The following is a 23,179-nucleotide window of genomic DNA, read 5'->3' on the forward strand; positions in this document are numbered from 1 at the left end:
ACTGTACCAGAATGTCAGCTAAATAAAAGAGGAAAATGGTGAGGTCAAACATTTCTTCGCTCTTTAATTCCTTCCCCCCCACCCCCTCGTCAGTTCCATCCAGGACACAGAAGTATAACAAATTATGAGGAAATCCCATCAATAACTAATGACAACTGTATCCGCTAAGGGTGGCAGCAAGTGTGCATAACAGACTCAACAAGCATGTAATTTCAAGAATACAACAAAAGGCACAGGATATATGTAAAACATGTAAAAGGTGAATATTGTTGACCGTCAGCTGGCCCACAGTTAGTTGGGGTGAAGTCGAAACACGGAAGTCGTCCTTGTATCATTCACCAGACTCTTGTTGTCCTATGCAGAGTCGTTTTCTTATTGTTAGATTAGATTGGTGTGGAAAGGAGTTGTAGGTGATAAATAATCCGTTAAAGGGGACCATATGGATGACATTAAAGCGGAGGTCTTTGCGGACGATGTCTGTGCCACAGGCAGCTCGGTCGTACATAGATGTACCAGTCGTTTAAACCATAGTTCGTAGTTTGGCGGGAGATTACCAGTCCAGCCTTGCAGAATAGATTTTTTTCCCAGAAGAGCCGCTTTTTGTAAGAATTTTCATTCAGTGTCACCTAGAGACTGGAGTGTGTTTGGTAGAATTCCAAAGAGCCAGAGGATAGGTGTAAGAGGCAGAGCTTTATGTAATAGTTGGGAGCAGAAATTGCAAAGCTGGTCCCAAAAATGCAGAATGATCTTGCAATCCCAAAAACAATGATAAAAACCTCCCTCATCGGCCATGCATTTGAGACATGTGTTGGTTGAGATGATACGCATGCGGTAAGCCCGGGAGGGCGTTATGTAGAGTTGCCACAGGAATTTGTAATGAGCTTCCCGAAGCAGTACATTATCGGAAATTTCATATGTGGCTGCCATGCTTTGTTTGAGCTCATCTAGGGTAATCGTGCATTGAGGCCATTGTTTCCATTTGATGAAAAGTATATCGAGGTAAGGCTTATTTGTGATGGCTAGTAAGGACTTGGCCAACTTGGATATGGAAGATTTCTTAGTTGAGCCTGGCTGAATTAGGTCCAGAATCGTCTGCATTAGCTGAAAAGACTGTGTGGTGAATCCTAGTCTTCGGATGAAGTGGCTTATTTGTCGATAGGCAAAGTGGTCCAAGTTTGTTAGTTGGTAAGCAGTTTGTAATTGTGGGAAAGTTAGTGGGCAGCCATTAGATACCTCGAAGAGCTGATAAACGTAAGTAAGACTGACGGTTTGCCACTTGTGGAAGGGTCCCTTATGAAGTCCGGGTTCAAACAGTGGGTTCCCGGTTATTTGCAGTAGTGGGGTCATGCGTGTGGATTGTTGGCATTTGATGCATAATGTGTTCCATGCTTTCCGGCAGGTACGTAGAATCGTAGATTTTTTGAAGAGTACTGATATCGATGTAGGTGGCAGATGCACTAATTGGTTCAGGGACGGAATGCCATACCATTCTAGCAGGTGTTTATAAGGGACGAACCTGGAAGTCGAAAAGAGCCAGTCACTTAGATAGCGAAGTGTGCATGCTAAATTGTAGGTAAGTAAATCCGGACATCCCATACCGCCCTCCTCCACTGGTGTGGTCAATACAGCCATGGATAGTTGCGCTTTTTTACCTCGCCAAAGAAATAACTGTAGATCTTTGGTAAATCTCTTATAGTCTTGTTTGGTGAACCACAAGGGGTCATTTGCAGCACATAAAGCCATTTAGGGAGCAGGATCATTTTGACCAGTTGAATCCGTCCTGTGAGCGAAAGAGGCAAGGCCAACCAGTGTCGTAACTTTGTAGCAGATTGGTCTAGCAAAGGCTGAATGTTGGCCTTTTATAGCAGGGATATATCTGTGGGTATTCGAATTCCCAAATATTTAAGTTCTTTGGATACCCAACGTAGGGGGAAATCTCCAGCCCAGATGTTGCGGACTGTGCCCGTGACATCTATGACCTCAGACTTGTCAAGGTTTATTTTTAGACCTGCAAATTGTCCATATTGATGTTGCAATCGTAGAACTTCGGGTAACGATTGTGTTGGTCGGGTAAGAAAGACCAAGACGTCGTCCGCGAAGGCTGCTATTTTAAAGATGTGTTGAGGTCCTCCGAAACCTTCGATGGTTGAGCTTTGGTCCAGTTTACGTAGTAGTGGATCAATAGCTAGAATATAAAGGAGGGGGGACAGAGGACAGCCTTGTCGCACTCCACGCACTAAACGAACATCGTTGGAAAGGTAGCCATTTGCCAGAATGCGGGAGATGGGAAATCTGTACAGCAGCTGGAGATATTGCAAAAATTCCCCAGATATTCCAAAGCATTGGAGGGTTGAGAAGAGGTAGGACCATGCCACTCTGTCAAACGCTTTTTCAGAGTCAAAGCCAATGACGAAAGCAGGGGTGGATTGAGATTGACAGATTTCCATGGCTGACAGCAGCTTTAAAATGTTTGCATGTGGGGATCTCCCCTTTACAAAGCCCACTTGATGATGTGAGATGAGGGAGGGTAGGAGGATATTCAACCTCTCCGCCAACACCTTCGCTAATAGTTTTAAGTCGCAGTTTAGCAGAGATATTGGGCGATAAGAAGCAGGTTTCAGTGGGTCTTTACCGGGCTTGGGTAAAACAGTAATGTGGGCTATATTGAAAGAGGGAGGAAATTGTCCCGCGGAGAGTCCAGCTAAGTAAAAACTAGAAAGAGGAACGGCCAGCTGTGTCTGGAGCATTTTGTAGAAATCGTATGAGAGGCTGTCTGGACCCGGGGATTTTCCAGCCTGAGTATTGGAGATTGCTTGAGAGATTTCATAAGGCTGGAGAGGCTGATTTAGGAATTCCTGTTGAGGGACTGTGAGCCGCGGGAGCGTCAAATCTTGAAAAAAATCGCTCTCCTCGACTTCTCCTCTCCCGTGGTCAGGCGTATAAAGCTGTTCATAGAATTTGCATAGGGATTCACAGATTTCCCGTGGGTCCGTGGTAAGAGACCCATCAGGCCTGTTCAGGCTAGAAATGAAGGTTTTTTTTTCTAGCAGCCCGGACTAGGTTCGCCATCAGTTTGCCCGGTTTGTTTCCAAACCGAAATAGATTTTGTTCTCCCTTCTGAAGTGATGCTTGAGCTCTCATGTGTAGGAGGCCGTTATAGGTTCCAAAGGATGCTATAATATTCTTTCCTGTGGGTAGGGGACGGAGACTGTATTAAATTACGCTTGCTTTGTGCGAGCTGCTGTTCGTAACACAGTATGTTTTGGTGAAGTCGTTTATTGCGAGAGTGGGCGTACGAAATTATATCTCCTCTCAGAACCGCCTTCCCCGCCTCCTAAAAGAGTTGGGGGTCAGACATATGATGTTGATTGTGTTCCATGTACTCCTTCCATTTGGTCTGTAAGTACTCCTTAAAATGGAGGTCATCTTTGAGATAGCTCGGGAATCTCCATATACGGTCCCCTTGGGGAAACTGTGGAGAGGCCAGGCAAACAGATATTGGAGCATGGTCTGATATCATCTGTGGTTCGATGTTGGTTTTTTGTATCCGGAAAAAGAGGGTCTGTGAAATGAGAATATAGTCAATGCGTGATAAGGACAGATGGGATCTGGAGACATGGGTGAAGTCTTTTTCCCCGGGGTGAAGTGTACGCCATATGTCTAAGAGGTGAAGTTGATGGCAGAGGAACGCAATGCCTTTCTTAGTCTTGGCGGATGTGTGCCGTTGCGGGGGGCTTCTGTCTATGGTAGCATCGTGGACACAATTAAAATCTCCTAAGAGAATTAGTTGACCTTGTGAATGAGTATGGATCAGATTGCATAACGACATAAAGAAAGAATGAGAATACTTGTTAGGAGCATACACATTGCAGATTGTGACCAGTGTAGTATTCCAGTGGCCAACAAGTAGAATAAATAGTCCATTGGGATCTGCGATGCTGTTGACAGTTTGGAAGTTCGCTGTTTTGTTGATTAAGATTGCAAATCCTGCCTTTCTGTTGTCTGCTGCAGAATAGATGCATGAGCCCACCCAGTCTTTTTGCAATTTTTGGCTCTTTGCAGCAGTAAGGTGGGTCTCCTGTATTCCTGCAATGTCTGTATGTAAGCGCTTGAGATGAGATAAATCTTTCTTGCGTTTTATGGGTGAGCCCAGCCCATTAACATTCCAAGATATGATGTTATTCATGGTTCAAAATAGGCAATCGCTGATACAAGGGTGAAAATATCGAATTTACATTCGAGGTGAGGGCCCCCAGCCTAGACCTCCCCTCCTCTCTCGCTATATAGCGTTGAGCATTAAACGCAGTTTGTGACATCTGTTCCCTGCGTCTCTGCAAGCGAGCTTGTGTTGTGCGAATGGGGAATTGTTGAGATGTGATGAGAATCAGATTAAGGTTGGAACTAATTCTAACTGAAGTACTCCCCCCCTCCCCCACCTAGTTTCCCTTCCCTTCGAGTCCAAGTAATAGACCGCCTCAATCCTGGAGGCATGGAGGTCATTTGATTAGTGTACGAATGCTGTAGCTCCATGTTGTGGCCAGTAGGCCCAAAAGGGTGATGTAAGCCAACAGATGTTTTAAGTACATAGGGAAGGTTTAGTGAAGCGGTTCGACCCAGTTAAGAAAGATATCGGATCCTTTCAAAATCAGGTCGGAGCTTAAATGTGATTTCGCATAAGAAGGAAAACCCTTCCTTTTTAGGTAAGGATAGGCAAAGCGAAGCCAGGCCCCCGTAAGAGCTGTCTGTAGTAATAACCGTTGATGTTAAGAGAAGGCCTAAGCAGTGTTGGTAGTTGCATGACCCTATTCCTGTGCCATTTAACTTGCAGAGATAGATTTCAAAAATTCAGCAGCTGTGTCAGGTGATTGAAAAGTATGCTGCTTGTCAGCATGCCAGATCCGCAGTTTCGCTGGATATTGGAGAGCAAATTTAATTTTCTGCTGATAGAGCTGTGAACATATTGGTGAAAATCCCCTACGCAGATCAGGTACTCTAGCAGAGTAATCCTGAAAGATCCGGATATTATGTTTCCCATAACAGATGGTTTGTTTGCGCCTATAGGCTTTTCAGACTTCATTCTTATGAGTAAAGCTTAAGAATTTTGCTATGACTAGCCTTGGTCGGGTGGGCTCTGTCTTTTTAGCTCCCAGTCTATGTGCTCTCTCAATTTTCATGGAGTCTTTAAGCTCTGACAAGTTTAAAACATCCGGGAGCCATTGTTCTAAGAGTTCTACCATAGTTTTCTCTTCCAGCTCCTCAGGGAAACCCAGGAAACGCAGATTGACTCTGCGCTCCCTGTTCTCCAGATCGTCCACTTTGTCCAGGAGCTGGGCTAGTAGCTTCCCTTGATTTTCAGCTTTGGATTCTGCTCTGTGTGCATCATCCTCCAGGCCCGAAATCCTGCCTTCTGCATGATCTATACAAGGGGATAGTTCAGCGATGGCTGTTTGAAGCTCCCCCATCTGCTCCTTCAGCCCCGCTAATTTTTCATCCAAGGCAGCTTTAATAACCTGCTCAATAGCAGGCAACGTGAGCACTGCTTGGGTTGAATCCCCAGCGGTTTCTCCTGCGGCGGCGGCCATTTTGGCTTCGGGACCCCGCGATTTTTCTTTATCTTTTTTTGTAGATTTAGAGGTCATCGGGGGGGGGGGGGTGGCGTCTTGTTCATATATCTGGCGATTGACATAAGAACTTACAATTTCGCAGGTTTGGCGTTTTGTGGAGCCTTAATCGCTGAGTAAGTACGCGCTGGTAGAGCTAGGCACTCGGAGCTCAGGGTTTTCCGTCCGCCCCGGCTCACCACATCACGTGACCTCTAAGGGATTAGTTTTAAAGAGTCGGGGTGGGTTTTTTGTTTATCGGCTCAGGCGCAGCCAATAAACAAAACCGCGATCGGGCCGGACGAAAAAAACCGGTTCCGATTCACATCTCTAATTCTTAAGTTCTTTGCTCCTAAATAAATTTTCCATATATTCTAAATCTTTGTGAATGGCCAAACTATCTCGAATATAAGCATTCTCAGAGTTTTGTACCAATTGCATTTTGTTTGTTACAGAAATCAGAACTTTCTCACATTTATCAATTTTCTTTCCTTGTTCTTCAATTATATTTCTATTAGCTTTAATCACTGTTAATAATGATCCATTCATCTTGATAATATTGCTATCAAGCTTTAATATCATTTTCCCTAGATCATCCAATGTAACTTTGTCCTGTAAAACCACAGGGCTAAAGCTACCTTCTTTACCAGGTGGATGTAAATCTTCAATTATTGAAGTAACTACATTCTCAGTCCATCGAGAATCAGCCTGATTCAACAGGTCAGAGTCCCTTTGGGCTAATCCCACCGGGTTTCCTGCCGCATCGCATGATTTTATTCCGATTGGCTGTAGGGGAGACTTTGGTCCATCGCAGGGACTTAGGGAGACAAACGAAGAAGATCCCAAATTGTTCTCTCTGGGCGTTTCCACCATTCTCACTATGTGGTGATCCATAGGTCCAATATGATGTTGTTGCATAGGAGAAGATGTAAAGATCCTTGCTTTCCTTTTTTTGCCCATTAGAATTAACAGTATATAAAAGAAAACAGGAATTACCTTCCCGCCAACGGCCTTCTCTGGCCTAAGCCGGACCAAGCCGCTCGCCCCTTCGGCGTGGCGCCGGTGGCAGTGAGGCGCCACCCCTCCACAGCTTTTATCATCAGTAGGGGGGGACGTCCAAGCTGACATCACGTCGCTGCGTCAGCAGCTACTCATGCCTCCAGATGTTCCAAAGCCCGGCAAAGAAAAAAGCAGGGAGAGTGGACCTCTTCCCTTCTCCTTTCCTTTCTCCCCACTTCAATGCCGCCCCTCCGCAGCTTTTATCATCAGTAGGGGGGGACGTCCAAACTGATGTCACGTTGCTGCGACAGCAGCTACTCATGCATCCAGGTGTTCCAAAGCCCGGCAAAGACAAAAGCAGGGAGAGTGGACCTCCTCCTTTCTCCTTTCCTTTCTCCCCTAATCCTATCTTCAAAGAGATTCTCTCCAGTGTATGGCATGTCAGCAAGTCATTCCTGGACTTCAGGCCAGAGGAATCAGGCCTACAGCCAGGCAAGACTGCAGATGCCAGTCCCCATGGCAAAGACTCTCGATGCTGCTCAAAAACATCAAAGATGGATCAGACCATATGTTTTCAGCATTCCATACCCATGTCCATTAGTGACTGGAAGTCATCAAGCTACTTTGGAGGAAGCTGCTATACTGCGGCTCACATCTGTTTCAGCAAGTCCTGCAAGTACTGGCCCATAAAGAGCTGGTAAGAGGCTATGCAGGCATTGAGCATGGCTCCCTGAAAATCTTTCTTCCCAAAGTCCTAGAATCCTTCCCTAGGGGCACAAGAGGAATGGGTTCTAGTTCTCTTAGCCCTCTTGAAAGCAAATTCAACCACCACAGATGGTGCAATGTTATGGGATTATTTAGCAGGAATCTATTGATTAACTCAGAGCCACACAGACAGAATATACAGAGGCAAATGTGCAGGGCCACAGATAACTGTCCTGACATCTACCCCCACACATGTAATTTATTTCTGCTTACATAATTGCATTCTGCTTGCATATCCCCACACAATTGCTTCTTGCTGGCTGAAAGATAATGTTACCTCTGGTACAATTTGTTTTCCCGAAGTCCCTTACTACCTGGCAGTTGAACAACAGAATAAAAGCCTGATTGAAACAAAGACAAGGAGAAGAAAGAAGATAGAACAGAGAGATATGCTGCTGGAGTTCTTTTGCAGAAAGGACTATGTCATGTAAGGGTTGTGTTTTATTGCATTATTGTTATTGTAATTATTGTTCCTGCTACTAATATATATATATATAACCAACACGCCCCCTGCCAGCACTCTCTTAATTTTTTTCAGGGTATACAAAATGTACAATATACAACCACTTATTTGAATTATACCCTTCACTCAAAAAAACAGAATACTGAAAAACATTTTTAGACAGATTGCTTTTATTAATTCCTTAAATATACATTGCACGTTCTTCAATGCCACCCCCCTAGTTAAAACCACCATACAAAACTCACTCACACCAATCACGCTTCACTTGGCAATATGCAGATTGCACCACACTCATACCTAAAAAAAACTACAATCTTCCTTCAACCTAAACCTTAAACAATAATACTCTGGATAAATGTATTATTGCACCTTACCAAGGCCTAAGTTTCACCTAATAAAAGGTTTCATCAGGGGTATATTATACGAAGAAAAAACAGCGTTGCTCTATACATTGACAAACAGCTCTACTGTAATGAATGTCCATTCATAAAAATTATATGTCTCTCTTCCACTTAATCCTGGTGCATGAATTCCATTTTTACTTTATGCTTGTTTTTCATGTAACAATCCGATTTGCTTCTTTTTTTTAATCCCAGTGATAACTGCTGTAACAAGCCATGCGTTGGAGAATGTTGCAAAATCACGCCAGCAAATTCCATTCACTTTCTTCCAACATGGGGTGGTTAATGCCTCTATAAAACATAATCAATGCCTCCTTATTATTCATTGTTACCAAAGTTCTTGAACAATTTTATTGTAAAATTTGACCCCAGTTTTAGATGCATCCAACCTTTATTCAGACCACATTTCAGTTTCACAATCAAGTTAAGAGACATCCGCACTCACAAAGGAGCCAATGCATGGTGTAATTCACATTCTTGGCAGCAACTATGCTCAGTATAAGCTTCCCTCCTCCACCAAACATCCGGGACTTTAACCTCACATGCTTGAATTCATAAAACTTTATTGACCCACTACGCTGTCTAATACACGATTCCCTATTATGTGCTAAAGAGAGCACTCAAAAGGTGGCATATTAGTACCGGATCCAGGCTGCAACCAACCAACCTAGTTCAGAAAAAAGCTTCCCCCTCTATCGCCAGATTTAGCCCCCTAGGGACCAGTGTATGCCAAGTATATATATATATATATATATATATATATATATATATATAGCATTCCTGACGATGGAGGCTCAAGGACATATTAACACTCCTTTTAAACTGCATTTGTTGGATAATAAAAAAATGCAGCTCATCCTCTGTTATGTCCTTATTTAACCATTGCTGAACCATTGAAGCCTCAATCTTTTTAGTTCTAATACAGTTTTTATGCTGTATAATCCATGTTTTTATAGCTATTTTAGTCTGTCCTACTACACAGATAAATAATGGCATAAATGCCCTGTGTAGAATTACAATTGAAATGCCTTCTGAGTTGATGAATAATTGGCAAATCAGAATGGTGAAAAGATTTAATCTGTAAAACATTCCTGCAGACTACACAATTGCCACATGGGTACTGGTTCCAGGTTAACAAATCCTCCCTGTCAATGAGTGAACCCATTCTCACTAGCGAATCTCTTACATTTTTGCCTCTCCAGTTTGCAAAAAGGTCTCTCCTTAACCACATCATAAATAGATAACATATGCCAAGTCTTATAATAATGTCCTAGACCTCCCTTGAATGGGTTGAATAAGGTAACACACAGAACATTTTGTCCAAAGGGTTCTTTGTAGTTGGTTGAAGAAGTTACTCCCTATTTGTATACATTGCTCTCTTATAGGCTTGCTTAATAGCCCATCTAGGTTAACCACGCTGACCAATCTGGATACACATGTAAGGAGCTTGTTGTTTAAAGACTCACACTGGCGTCTTAAACTTAGAAATGTTGTTCTTTAATTACCTAGGATGATGACTAGCAAAAAAGAGTAAATTGTTTCTGTCAGTTTTCTTATAAAAAATAGAAGGGCATAGACATTGCGCGTCTTTAAAAATAACTGTATCCAAAAATGAAATTTGTACAGAACTGCTATGAAATGTGAACTGCAGATTCTTGTTTCTAGTATTTAATCAACTCTCAAATTATTTATTTGAAACTTTTTATATACCGGCATTAGTAAGCATACATCATACCGGTTCACATTGTAACTCAGCTTCTAACAACATTAACACAAAAAAGGTGTTGTGAACAAATCTTACCCACAATTTGATGTTACTCTAGAACTCCGAGGGATAAACAAATTGTTCTTCAAATGAAGCCACATAGAGGCATACCACTGAAGGGGCCATGGTGGCTCCCTTGGCTGTGCCCTTAATTTGATGGAAGATATCATGTTGGAATTCAAAACAATTTTTTGTCAATGCTATGTGGGCTAATTCAGTAATAAATTTCTGTTGCCTCTCTATAATGATGTGGTTCCTAAAGTTTCTTGAATGATAGACACTGCTGCTGCCTGAGGTATGTTTGTGTACAGTGAAGCAATGTCTGCTGTCACAAGTATCCATGATTCTTGAACCCCAGTGACTGTTTTAAGAATCTGAAGTAGATGAATAGAATCCCAAATATAAGATCTATTCAATGGGACAACTGGTTTTAAAAATGAATCTATATATTTTGACAAGGACTCAAGAAGTGAGCCTATGCCAGATACTATAGGTCGTTCCGGTGGATTGTTTACAGATTTATGAATTTTTGGAATTAAATAGAAATTCGGCATGACTGGATTTTTTTCCAAAAGGAAAAAATATTCTTTAGAAGTGATCAAGCCTTACTTTTTCACCTCATCTAATATGTCACGGATTTCTTCTGACAGCAAAACAGTGGGATCATATTCCAACTTTTCATAGAATTCAATGTCATTGATTTGACTAAGTGCTTCTGCATTGTATTTATCTACATCTAAAATTACCACCCTTCTCCTTTATCTGCTGACTGGATAACTATAGTAGGGTTCTCGTCTATTAAGCTTGTTATGACAAAAATGATAAGATCGTTCCATATGCTCCAAATCTCTCATTACCATCATTTCAAATGAGGATATTAATGGGTCTGGTGGTCCCGGAGGGAAGTTTTGATAACTCTTCGCATGAGTCCTCGGATGAGGAACCCACTAGTAAAAGGATAATGTCAAGACAGTAAGATTTGATGTATCATCTGAGCTGAACAGGAATAATGATCAAGAACAGTCTTTTTCAGACAGATGCCAGCAGCAAGATCCAGCCACAATTGCGACATAGGGTGGAAGGGATGGGGACCTGGTCTGCAACATCTGTAACCGTCCAGGCACATTACCTGCTCTCAACGATAATCGATTGCAATGCTTTTAGTCTTTCTTCAAGGCACAGGCACTCTCTCTCACAGACACCCACGCAGGCACACACAGGCACCCTCTCATACACACACACACAGGCACCGCTCATACACACACACTCTCACAGTCACATACACACAGGCACTTACTCTCACAGGGCAAGTCTCTCGCTCTCTCACACACATTTTGGACATCTTTTTTGGCTGCTTGCTGCACAGCAGGGCCTCTTCTGATACTGGCTCCATGGAAACGCTGGTGGCACTGCAGGGTCCCTTCATCTGCCATTAGGTCTGGGGAAATGCCGGCAGAATCACAGGGCCTCTTCATCTACCACCAGCTCTGGAGAAATGATGGCAACACCGCAGGGTTTCTTCATCTGACGCCAGCTCGAAAGAAACACTGGCGGCACCACAGGGCCTCTTCTTCTGACACTGGATGTTACGTTTGCTGGCGGGGAGTGGGAACCTCACCAGCATATCACTTCTCCATGTCGCCTCTCGACCTTCCTCCTGGAAGCAATGGCACCCTTCTCCCTGTTGTCACCTGTGGGGGAATGCCCCCCTCACCCTCCCTTAGTATGCCACTGATGAGGTTGGGTTCCCAGGGTTGAAGTTTATATGAGCTTGCACTTTGTGCATGTCTTGATCTTTTAGTGTGAAGGGCAGATATGTTTATTTTGGTATAATGTAGTTTTGCATTAATTTTTTTTTCTTGTAGTTTGCAAAACATAGGATAGCATATAAGAAAATATATTGGGTACAAAATATTGTGTATTTAACTCAGGCATTATGTGGTCTTGAGAGGTGTCATATGTTGAGCATCAAAAAGACAGTAAGGAAGCCCTTATGGCAGAATTAAAAATAGAAACCAAGGTAAATTACCTTCTGGAGATTGCAGAAACATGTGGGGAAAATCCATGGGGTCCTAATTTCACAGCTGACTTAAATTCATTTGCTGATGTGGAAGTTAGGATTACTAAATATATAAACTCCACAGTCCCCAAGGATTGGAAAAAACTGAGGACAGCTGCAGTGTGGCTATTGCTGGACATTACGAAATCATGGTCCCATTTCAGTACATTGACAGATAAACTAATGCAGGAAAAGTTGTTCACAGCTCAGTTTGCAGAAGACAGTCAGTAGTATGAGGAAGAATTAGACAGATAATGGGACCAAGAGACTAATTTGACTCAGAAACTAAAAATTGTTAACACCCATTAAAGGCTTTGAAATCTGATATTCTATTCCTAAACAGTTAGTTATGCAACAAAGATGAGGAATTAGAGATTTCTATGGGACCATTACTAACCTGCAAACCTTCTAGCTGAATCTCCAACATCAGTGCTCTCTGAGGACGAAGTGGAAGGTAATAGAGGAAACATGAACAACCGGGAAGAGGAAAGAAAACAATGCAGTAGAGGGAGGGAGTACAGTCATAGTCACCATAGACATCTGTGACAGGATGTTAGCCAGTAGCCTATTCTTGATCAGAAACCTGAACTAATCCCTAAAACTCAGTGAAAAATACATTTTGTGGTATTTATTTTCAATGTAGAAATGTAGAACACATAGCCAGAAAGTGTTACAAGGCAGAGCAAAAGTTCCTCAGAGGTTACATTCATTACCTAATTCTCCTCTTCCGCAAGTCTGGAAATTATTATCTTACTTTTACAGAAGTTAGGATTGGCAGACTTCACTTCTTGCATCTGCTTTTTGGCAAACTCAGTACCAGCTTAAACATTGGGGTATCTGGCCTCAGCTATATAGATGGTAATATCTACTGTTGAGGGTAAACCTAAAGGTTGTGTAAAAAAGAGTTGTTAGCTTCACTTGCTGTTTCTCTTATGGTTGTGAGGCATTGATTTTTGTAAAATTTTGCAATACTGTGCAGTTGCAGTATACAGGGCTAGAAACCCTTATGTTAAAAGATGAAATGTTTATATGAATTTTTTCTTTTCATGCACAACTATACTGATTTTTTCTTTCCTTTGATGAGATTAGATTTGTAAGTATGAGGAGATAAGATACACTATCTTTCAGCCTTACCTTGGTCTGTGTTTTTTTTAATTGGTCTTAATCTCTCTTGCTATCTCTTATTTGTGTTTACGAGGGCTGCTAATAAAGCAGATGTATATTCTCTTTGTATGTACTAACACTTTATTTACCCATGAAAGTTATGTAGCTAGCACAGAGAATGGTTGTGTACAACAACATTGTCAAAGTTTATAGCTGTTTTATATTGTGATCTGATGCAAATTATATTAGTTGTTAAGTGACACTATGAAGGAGCATACATAAAAAGCCCTCAGAACTATGTAAAGAATCAGTCCCAGCTGTCTGGTTCCAGTCCACCTTAAGACAGAGCATTATGGTTTCCAGGTGGCTCCCAGAGCTGGATATAATGTAGGCTCAGAGGGGAGCAGGGGAGAGGCACAGGAACTTGGAAGGACAGTAACCATGAGTAGAGAAGGGTGGCAGCCCTGGAAAGTAAGCGTGTTAAATGTTTGAGGTTATGAAAGGCTATGTGAAATGTTGAAGATCTGAAGCACTATAACTAAAAAGCAATGAGAAAAACCTTGACCGCTTATATGTTGTGCCACAGAAGGAAATAAAACCTTGCCGTCTTTTCTTTCATTGAAAGTTGCAAGAACTAAGACTGGAACCTCAAAGTCTTGTGGGGGTTTTTTCTGTTTTCCTTTGTTGAATTTATTCTGCATTCCATCTATGTCAGATCTCATGTGTTGCAATCTTGCATGTTGTCTGCTGTCTTCTATTTTTATACTACATGCAGATACGGGAAGTTAGTGAAGTTTACAACAAAATCTCTTTCTTTACACTAAACTTGGGCTTTCTTTTTCCTATATCAGGTAGTCATTCAAGAGATTTTATCCACAAGTATATGGTATACAATAAAAGGATGTTTTACCAATCTATAGATTTAACAGAGCTAAACAGACAATCAGTGAACTCGGTTCTTTTGACTTTATTTCTTTACACTGACTTTTTTCTTTTTGAGATTAACATTGCTTGAATGGATAAGATGAGGCAATAAGGAAAATATGTGCTATTAGATTTGACCCATTATTTTATCTTAAATGGTCTTAGTCTTATCAGACTAGCCCTGTAAAAATTTAGCCATGCTTAATTGATTTAAGATTGAATTAACCTTTCTTTCTCTTGTGAGACTTTGGGGCAGATTTTCAAAGTCTTACGCATGTAGGGGGGTTATGCGCACCGGGCCTATTTTTAAAAAGCTCGGTGGTGCGCATAAAGCCCCGGGATGCGTGTAACTCCCAGGGCTTGAAAAAAGGGGTGGGGCGAGGGCTGTCTGGGGTGGTCCAGAGCAGGGTCAGTGGCTCCTGGCACTGCGGCCATTTGCCGCTGTGTCAGAGATCATGTGCCGGCAATCGGCTGGCTCGCACAACTTGCGCCTGCCTGGAGGCAGGCGCAAAAGGTAAAATAAAGATCGGGGGGGTTAGAGTAGGGATGTCGGGGGGGGGAAAGGTTAGGGGAAGGGGTGGGAAGGTCAGGCTAGGGGGAAGGGAATGGAGGAAGCCAGCGCGCGCCAACCCTGGATTTTAAAGCATGCGCACGCCTGTGCGCGCATGTTATAAAATCGGACGTATATGTGCGTGCGCTGGGTAGCGCGCGCAGATATAAGCCGCATGCACTCCTTTTAAAATCTACCCCTTTATGTTTACAGAAAATAAAGATCACACTTCTATGAAAGAAGCAAAAATGAAGAAGATTCCCCTTTCTTGTTTAAAGAATTAAGCTCTGCACCCTTTTTTTGCTGTTCTGAACATAACTATTTACTTTTGCCCTTGCCATTTTCTTCTTTGAATTTTTTTTTAAGTTTGTTCCCTTCCTTTTCAAAAATTTTAGGCCTTATGTGGTGTTGTATGTAAAGTCCTATATGTGTTGTCTAGTGTCCTGTAGACTGATGTTTGTGAGGGGGGAAGGGGGAAATCAAGGTGAGTTATGGATTGAGGAGGGAGGCATGAATACACTGGACTTTGGGTTTTCTTTAACCCATGGGGATATTAATCACAGACATTTGGGTCAGTTGGGGAGAAATAAATAAGAAAGGGTATACATATTGTACAGCTGCACAGCACATAAAAATTTGCTAATGGAGAAGCTTCTATGTGAATAACTATATTTGATTCCCATATCACTCCTTGCAGAACACTAGAAAGGCTTTCACATCATAGATAAAAGTGAATTGGACAACAGTTCGCTGGTCATTTAGTATAATATTGTTTTACCTTATTTTGTATTTCTGAAATATGCTTTATAATGACACATTTTCTTCTTGTTAAACAACATCAAATCCAAAAACTATCACCTCTTGAATAATTACTCTCAGTCTCATTTCTAAATGTATCACTCCAATGTTGTAATATCCAATACTGAATTAACCATTCATTTAGTAACTTTGTATCAATAATTTAGAAAAACATCAGAACACAAAAATGTTTTTAAGGAAGGAAGGGAAAGTTTCATACTTATGATCTTTTATCCCCAACACTGGGTGATCCACTATAGTGTAATCATTAACAATCTGCCTCCAACCATTTTTAAAAATATTTTTATATTGTGTAAGAACATAAGAAAATGCCATACTGGGTCAGACCAAGGGTCCATCAAGCCCAGCATCCTGTTTCCAATAGTGGCCAATCCAGGCCATAAGAACCTGGCAAGTACCCAAAAACTAAGTCTATTCCATGTTACCATTGCTAATGGCAGTGGCTATTCTCTAAGGGGCGGATTTTCAAAGGCCTTCCTTCCGGATTTACGCGCGCCGGCGCGCCTATTTTGCATAGGCCGCCGGCGCGCGTAAAGCCCCGGGACGCGCGTAAGTCCCAGGGCTTTTGTAAGGGGGCGTGTTGGGGCAGGGCCTACTGACACGGCATTTCGGGGGCGGGTCCGGGGGCGTGGCGCCGGCCCGGGGGTGTGGTCGAGGCCTCCGGACCAGCCCCTGAGACCGGAGGACGGAGCGGGGCTGCCAGCCGACGCGCGCAAAGTTAAGGGGGGGGGGGGTTAGATAGGGCCGGGGCGGTGGGTTAGGTAGGGGAAGGGAGGGGAAGGTGCGGGGAGGGCGAAGGAAAGTTCCCTCCGAGGCCGCTCCGAAATCGGAGCGGCCTTGGAGGGAAAGGAGGCAGGCTGCGCGGCTCGGCACGCGCAGGCTGCCGATTTTGCGCAGCCTTGCGCGCGCCAACCCCAGATTTTATAAGATACGCGCGGCTACGCGCGTATCTTATAAAATCAGGCGTACTTTTGTTCACGCGTGCTGCGCAAACAAAAGTATGCGCTCGCGCAACTTTTTAAAATCTGCCCCTAAGTGAACTTAATAGCAGGTAATGGACTTCTCCTCCAAGAACTTATCCAATCCTTTTTTAAACACAGCTATACTAACTGCACTAACCACATCCTCTGGCAACAAATTCCAGAGTTTAATTGTGCGTTGAGCAAAAAAGAACTTTCTCCGATTAGTTTTAAATGTGCCCCATGCTAACTTCATGGAGTGCCCCCTAGTCTTTCTACTATCTGCGGACTATCTGCTGACAATTAAATATAATTGTCAGCAGAGCCAATACAAAATTGTGTTCTAAAAATAACTCCAAGACAGCTGTAAATGTCCCAATTTTCACCAATTGTGATTACCTGCAAAGCTGATGCTGCAAGGCTGATACACTCTAATGTTTCCAAAATATCACGCTGCCGCAAGCAGCTATGAATGTCCCGGTTTCGACAAAAAAATCAATAATTAATCAACAGACTTATCTGATTCCAATGGTAGCCCAACATGGCCGCATTTCAGATCCCAAAAGATCTTTCCTCAGGGGATATTCGCTCCTTCACAATGTCAGTATTTCAGCATCCATTCTCAATCCACAAAATTTTCATACGGCTGTCAGCTTTTTCCAAAATTTTCATCCGACTGTCAGCTTTCTCCAAAATTCAAACATTCACAAATCAGATCCTCACCGAGGCTGCATACAATTCTCAGCGTTTCATTACTTGACTCCATTGCTGACAGGTCTTATATACTGTTCAATGTCTCTCAAAACCAACCAATCCAGGACTACGCATCTATTGCATCATACGTTATTTCAAATCAACGAACCCCAATCTAATTCTTCATTTAAACCCTCTGGTGCCTGAGTCTGTAATGTAAATATCCAGTAAGCTTCTCGCCGATTCAATGTAACAATACGATTGCCTCCTCATGATGACAATGCAATCTGTTCAATAATAGTCCAACGTATTTGAGAAAACAAATGTTTGTACTGTATGCAATGTGAAACAATCGGTGCAGCAACCATTTCTGTATGAAGCTTTGACCTGTGTTCATTGAGTCTAATTGTAATTTTGCGGGTAGTTCTACCTATATATAATTTGGAACAGGGTCAAACGAAAGCTTTTACCACATTATCTGAGTTACATGTTGTTTCCGTCTTCCATGCAATTCTATATCCGGTGGTCGGTACCGTCCATGATGGTACATTTTGGTGTCTTACATACATTTTCTTCTTGTACATCATTGCCTTCTTTGTGTTGTTGGTTATGCCAAAAGAGATCTTGACATCTGATTGTTATCAAGAGGGAAATTTTAGGGGAGGTAGATAGGTGGTACACCTGAGTTTAACTGTTCCAGATATATACAAAATTTTATAAAGCAGGGAGTGAATGGCCAGTGGGAGAAGAGACCAGAATTCAGCAGTTTGGAAAGACACCCAAAGAAATGTACAACTTAAGACAGAACTGTTAGCTTTTGCTAAACAAGCCATGATGAGGAAAGTGGGCCTGCTACTGCACAGCCACTAAGAGCTCGACTACGAACTGACAACCAGGGTGATACTTAAAAGTCAGATTAGCCAACTATGCACGATCAGCATGAAGGGAGATTGCAATGAAAGGCAGGAGATGCTGAGAGCTGCCATACAGACCTGGCAGCATGGAGGTATGTCCTGCTAAAGATTTCAATTTGGCCAGACTTCTGGGGCAGCTAAACTTAAGAAAGCTCAGATAGGGGTTTAAATTCCTGTTTGCAGTTATATGACCAGCTACCCAGAGTGAGCAATAATCTAATGAAACTAAGATTTCTTGCAACTATGATAGTAGCCCTGGTCTTCTGTGTTTGCTAAGTTTTAAGAGGCCAGTGTTTAATATATATTCATATTGTTTTAATAGTGCTGACACTAATATAACCATTATTAGGAAACCTTTCAACCAGCAGATGTCAGTATGTGCCCTCTATGTCCAAGGGGTGGAATATGTTACAAGATTATTTAGCCTCAGTCTGACTAATGAGAAACATAGAGTCACACACAGAATATGCAGAGACTAATGTTTCTGACATAATTGCTTTCTGCTTACATATCCCTCACTGACTGCATAATGTTCTGCTTACATATTTCCCACTGCTTGTATATCCCCACACAGTTGCTTTCTGCTGGCACAAAAATAAGGTCACTTCTGACACAATCCACTTTGAAGGTATCCCTTACTATGTGGCAGTTGAACAACACAGCTTAAAAGAATGAGTCAAAGAGAAGAAGAAAAAGAAGACTGACAGATAGAGATGCTACCATCCTATGCTCTTCTACACTGGACTATTTATGTAAGCAATGTTTCACATCATATTACTAATATTGTTATTATTAATCCTATTATTTAATATATTAATATCATTGCATTACTGTCATAATTGAGCACATATATATATTAATATTACCAAATAATAAATATTGATATTAATTGCCCTGGGATCACTTACTGTTGTGGCTTGTGGTGTGTGTGTGTGTGTGTGAACTAGTGTGCAATGTATGGTATGAAGTGCCCCAAAGTTGTCAGAGAGGAAAGCTGCAGGATTTGGGCCCCTTTGTTTTTTTGTGTGTTTGTCACACCCATACGCAGCTACCTTTTATCAAATCCAGGAACTTTATGGACAAGATATATTGCATCTCCTTTCTTATTAATGAGAATCACAGAGAAAGGATTTTCCCACAAACTCTTCTGCACCTCCTGAAAAATCTAGTGCACTGGGACTGACATCATTTCCTTAGGAGGCTCCACAAATTTAAGGATGTCTAGCATCTTGTTCCTGTCTCATCTTCCTTCTGTAAAGGAAATGAATGACTTCTGCATTCCCTGAATAAACTTAGAAGAAAAGGTCCTCCAGTGGAGAATGTTTATTTATTTATTTATTTGTACAGCTTTTTTATACCGTTGTTGAGAGACAATGTCTCTATCTCTACAGTTTACAACATATTAAAAAAACAATAAATTACTAAAATCTCATAGTGTAGAATAAAAATTACAATAAATCAACTAATACAAATAAAAACTTAGAAGTAAATAAAATTTTCATTAAAAAATTATAAAGAGAAAAGAAAGAAACTATAAAAGAAAATAAAATCAAGTTAATGAGATCAAGTTAGTAACTCTCCATCTTGAAGTCATGCTGCATCCTCTGTGTTACTCACAAAAAGCTAGCCTGAAGCACCAGGTTTTTAGATCCTTTTTGAAAGTTTTCAAATTTGACTGCAGTCTTAAATCTGGTGGTAAGGTTTTCCATAGTTTTGGACCGGCGATAGATATCGCACGGTCTCTAACCTCGCTGGGATGTGCTGATCTTACCATAGGAACGGTAAGAAGACCTTTGTTGGCTGATCTTAGTTCACGTTGGTGGATATGTAATCTTATAGTTGAATTTAGCCAATCAGTTTTTTCTCCGTATAAGATTTTATGAATAATGCACAACATTTTATACTTTATTCTAAATTCAACTGGCAACCAATGCAGACTTTGAAGGACAGGAGAAATATGTTCTCTCCGTTTGGTATTAGTCAATACCTGCGCCGCAGCGTTCTGTAATATCTGTAGTGGATGAATAGATGATTTAGGTAGGCCTAACATAGTAGAATTGCAGTAATCAATACCTGTAAATAACATCACCTGAAGTACATATCTAAAATTGTCTCTAGAAAGTAACGGTTTCAAACGTTTAAGCATCCTCAATTTACCGAAGCCTTCATTAACTTTCTTTTTTATATAAGCCTTTAGGTTCATCTCAAAATCTATAAGTAAACCTAAATTCCTAGCTACATCGATCAATTTAAAACAAGTTTTAGAGGGGTATGTATCTTTTCCTGTGAAGGAGAGGGGTCTAAGAGGAGAAATGTTGATTCTTCTCTTTCAAAGAAATCTCCAGATCTGTAGCCATAACCCCAGGAATACTCTAAATCCAAGCTTAACTGATATGCTGGGGACAAGGACCCAGATTTTGCCCAGCTGGCAGAGAAGGTCTCAGAGAGGGGAGCCCTTGTCTGTTGGGGCATGGACCATGAGGAATTCTGGTGCCTTGAGGAAGCTTACCTATCCCCTCCTGATGGCCTGGAAATCACCATCTAAGTAGTTGACATCAATGTCAAGCCTAGTTACTGACTTTGGTACTAAGCTGCTGGGCAGAGGTAGGGCCTCCAATACTGGCTCAACATTGATCTGCATCATCACAGATTTTCTCGATGCAGGAGCATGATGCTTCACAGTATTTTGTCCAAGGCCTGATGGATCTTATGGTACAGCTCCTCCTCAAAGATTTCCAATGCCAACATTAATTGGGAGGCAGTAAGGAAGGCCAAATCTTCATGGATAACTAGAGGTATATTGATGGCAGACACCTGGAACGCTGAAGTCAGTCGGGATTTCTGGGAATACATTGGGAATGATCTCTCCTCTCATGGGAATGCTTTAGGGATTTCATAGTCGTAGCCAGAATGTCTCCACTCCCAACACTGTATATCTACAGAGGCCAATGTTTCTTGGCCTTTGCTCAAGGTTTGGTATCGGAGTTCTGCATGCCTGGAGCCAAGAAGCTGAACCCTTGGCCTTCTTCAACTGGAAGGAGACAGAGGAAGGCCTGTCTCTTTAGGTTTCTATGGACTTGAGAGAGCACCATCACTGCATCAGACAGTAGTGGTACTTGCTCAATGTCGATGCATCACCACTGTCTGATGCAGCTCCTGGGTTCATTGATGTTGATGCCTCCAATGCTGGTTCTGATAGAGTGGACTTAGGGTGCCCAAAATGCTTTTCCATAAGACTGGGACCTATACTCCTAGAGATCATAGTTGCAAACAGATGACACCGCTGGATGTTGTGACTAGTCCCCAGACACAGGCCATGTCCATCATGGGGATCCGTGATAGGTGTGACCCTGTCAAACTATCACAGTTTCACCTGTTGTGCAGTCTTCCTAAACCAGGGGTCCTTAACAGGCCCTGCTTACTGCTTTGATTGTTACCTCCTCTTTGTCTGATGTCTCATCCTCAGTCCTATTTAACACAGACTGTCCAAAACTCCAGTGCCTCTTCATAGGGTCACCTCGGCTCTCTGACCTGGCCAGCCTTGCCTTGCGGCCTATCCAGGTATTACCTTGCAGTCTCCAGGCCTTCTGCCTTACCTTGCCATGTTCTTTGTGTTGTCTTGTCCATGCCACGTCTGTATTTTGTCCTTTTCTTGTATTGTCCAACCCTGTCCTGCTCTGCCTCTGTCAGGTTCCTGCTCAGCCCAGTTCACTCATTGTCTGTGTTTCCCAAGTCATGCCCCTGTCCTCAGCCCAGCTTGCTTTGCACTAGTTTCAGTCCAGCCAGTCCTGCACCAGTGCCAGTTTAGTCTGCCCTGCAGAATTTCAGTCCAACTTACTTGGTACCTGTTCCAGTGCCAGCAAGCCTCTAGTCCTCGCCGGGCCTCTGACTCCAGCCAGTACCATGATGTTCAGCAAGAGACAAGTCTTACTAGCTCCCAGAATCCAAGGGCTCAACCTGTAGGGGAGGGGGCAAGGTAGGCAGAAGACTAGCATCGGTCCAACCGTGTGTGTGTGTGTGAGAGAGAGAGAAAGAAAGAGCTTCTGCAGAGACCTGTTTATACCACTGTAAGAGGGGGCACTTTTAACTCAGGGTGAGGTTTGGGGGACAGTTTTACATACACAGTAAGAGGTTTGAACATCAAAGTTGATATCACTGAAGATTTTCTGTCATTTGGAGCGATGAAAGGTAAAAGATGAGTTGATTTGCACAATGTACTCTCTACCTAGCTTGATGCACTCTCTACCTAACTTCTCTCTCTCTCTCCTTGCCTGAACGGCATTTGTGATTAAAACCTTTTTGGTCAGTAATGCGCCTGTGGTGGATTAATCAGCATACAATGCGAAAAATAGCATGGGTGCAATAAATGTATCCATGCGCTGCAGAAATTACCTATACAGGGGGGGAAGGAGAGACGAGGAGGACCCGGAGAGGAGAGGTTTTTCCACTTACCAGCTGATTTCATCATACTCTCGGAGGAGGGTGAGGACTTAACCCAGCCCGACAAAGAGAGGCGTTTTCTGCTGACGTCATCAGGAGGAGACGGAAGGATTTAAAACCGTCCCTCCTGCTGCTTCTCTCGGGGGAAAGGAGAGGAGGACCCGGAGAGGAGCGGTTTTTCCACTTACCAGCTGATTTCATCATACTCTCGGAGGAGGGTGAGGACTTAACCCGGCCCGACAAAGAGAGGCGTTTTCTGCTGACGTCATCAGGAGGAGACGGAAGGATTTAAAACTGTCCCTCCTGCGGCGCGCAGCCACCGCTGCGCGCACCAAAGGGGTGCGTGGCTTTGCTTTTTTGTTTTTTGTAACATCTGAAGCTCCAGAAAATTAATAGTACTACAGTTTCCAGTGAGTATTACTTTTCTTGTATACTCTTTCGCTCTCCAATTACCCCCATTAGGCAATTCCAGTGTTTATTAGTCTATATAGACCTAGAGGTAAAGGAAGCAGAACCTTTTGATTATTATATTGTACTTATGCCACATTCCAAGTATAAAGCTAGGATTAGAGAACTTGGGGCAACCACCCCGGTTTCCGATACCCTGCAACCTTCCATTGAGAGGTTTATGCTTCCGGTAATGGATACTATAACTCCGCGGCAGTCCTTGGCTTCGTGTCCAGATGAGCGGGTGGACAGTTCGCCGGACATTCAGATCACCTTA

At 42.5% G+C, this 23,179-nt stretch overlaps 1 protein-coding gene across 3 annotated transcripts in view; it reads right to left on the bottom strand.

Annotated features, from left to right (window-relative positions):
* Positions 1–8,013: 8,013 nt before the first annotated feature.
* Positions 8,014–23,179, bottom strand: part of PIP4P2 (phosphatidylinositol-4,5-bisphosphate 4-phosphatase 2) — a 569,842-nt gene continuing 554,676 nt past the window's right edge. For all 3 annotated transcript variants that reach the window (XM_029591643.1, XM_029591647.1, XM_029591637.1), the window contains one exon: positions 8,014–8,519. Coding sequence is in view for 1 of the 3 variants with exons in the window: in XM_029591637.1 (XP_029447497.1) it covers positions 8,511–8,519 (9 nt within the window). In the remaining 2 variants the exon portion in view is untranslated. The remainder of the gene's footprint in view (positions 8,520–23,179) is intronic.

Source organism: Rhinatrema bivittatum, chromosome 2 (assembly GCF_901001135.1).
Source record: "Rhinatrema bivittatum chromosome 2, aRhiBiv1.1, whole genome shotgun sequence".
Lineage (NCBI taxonomy): Eukaryota > Metazoa > Chordata > Amphibia > Gymnophiona > Rhinatrematidae > Rhinatrema > Rhinatrema bivittatum.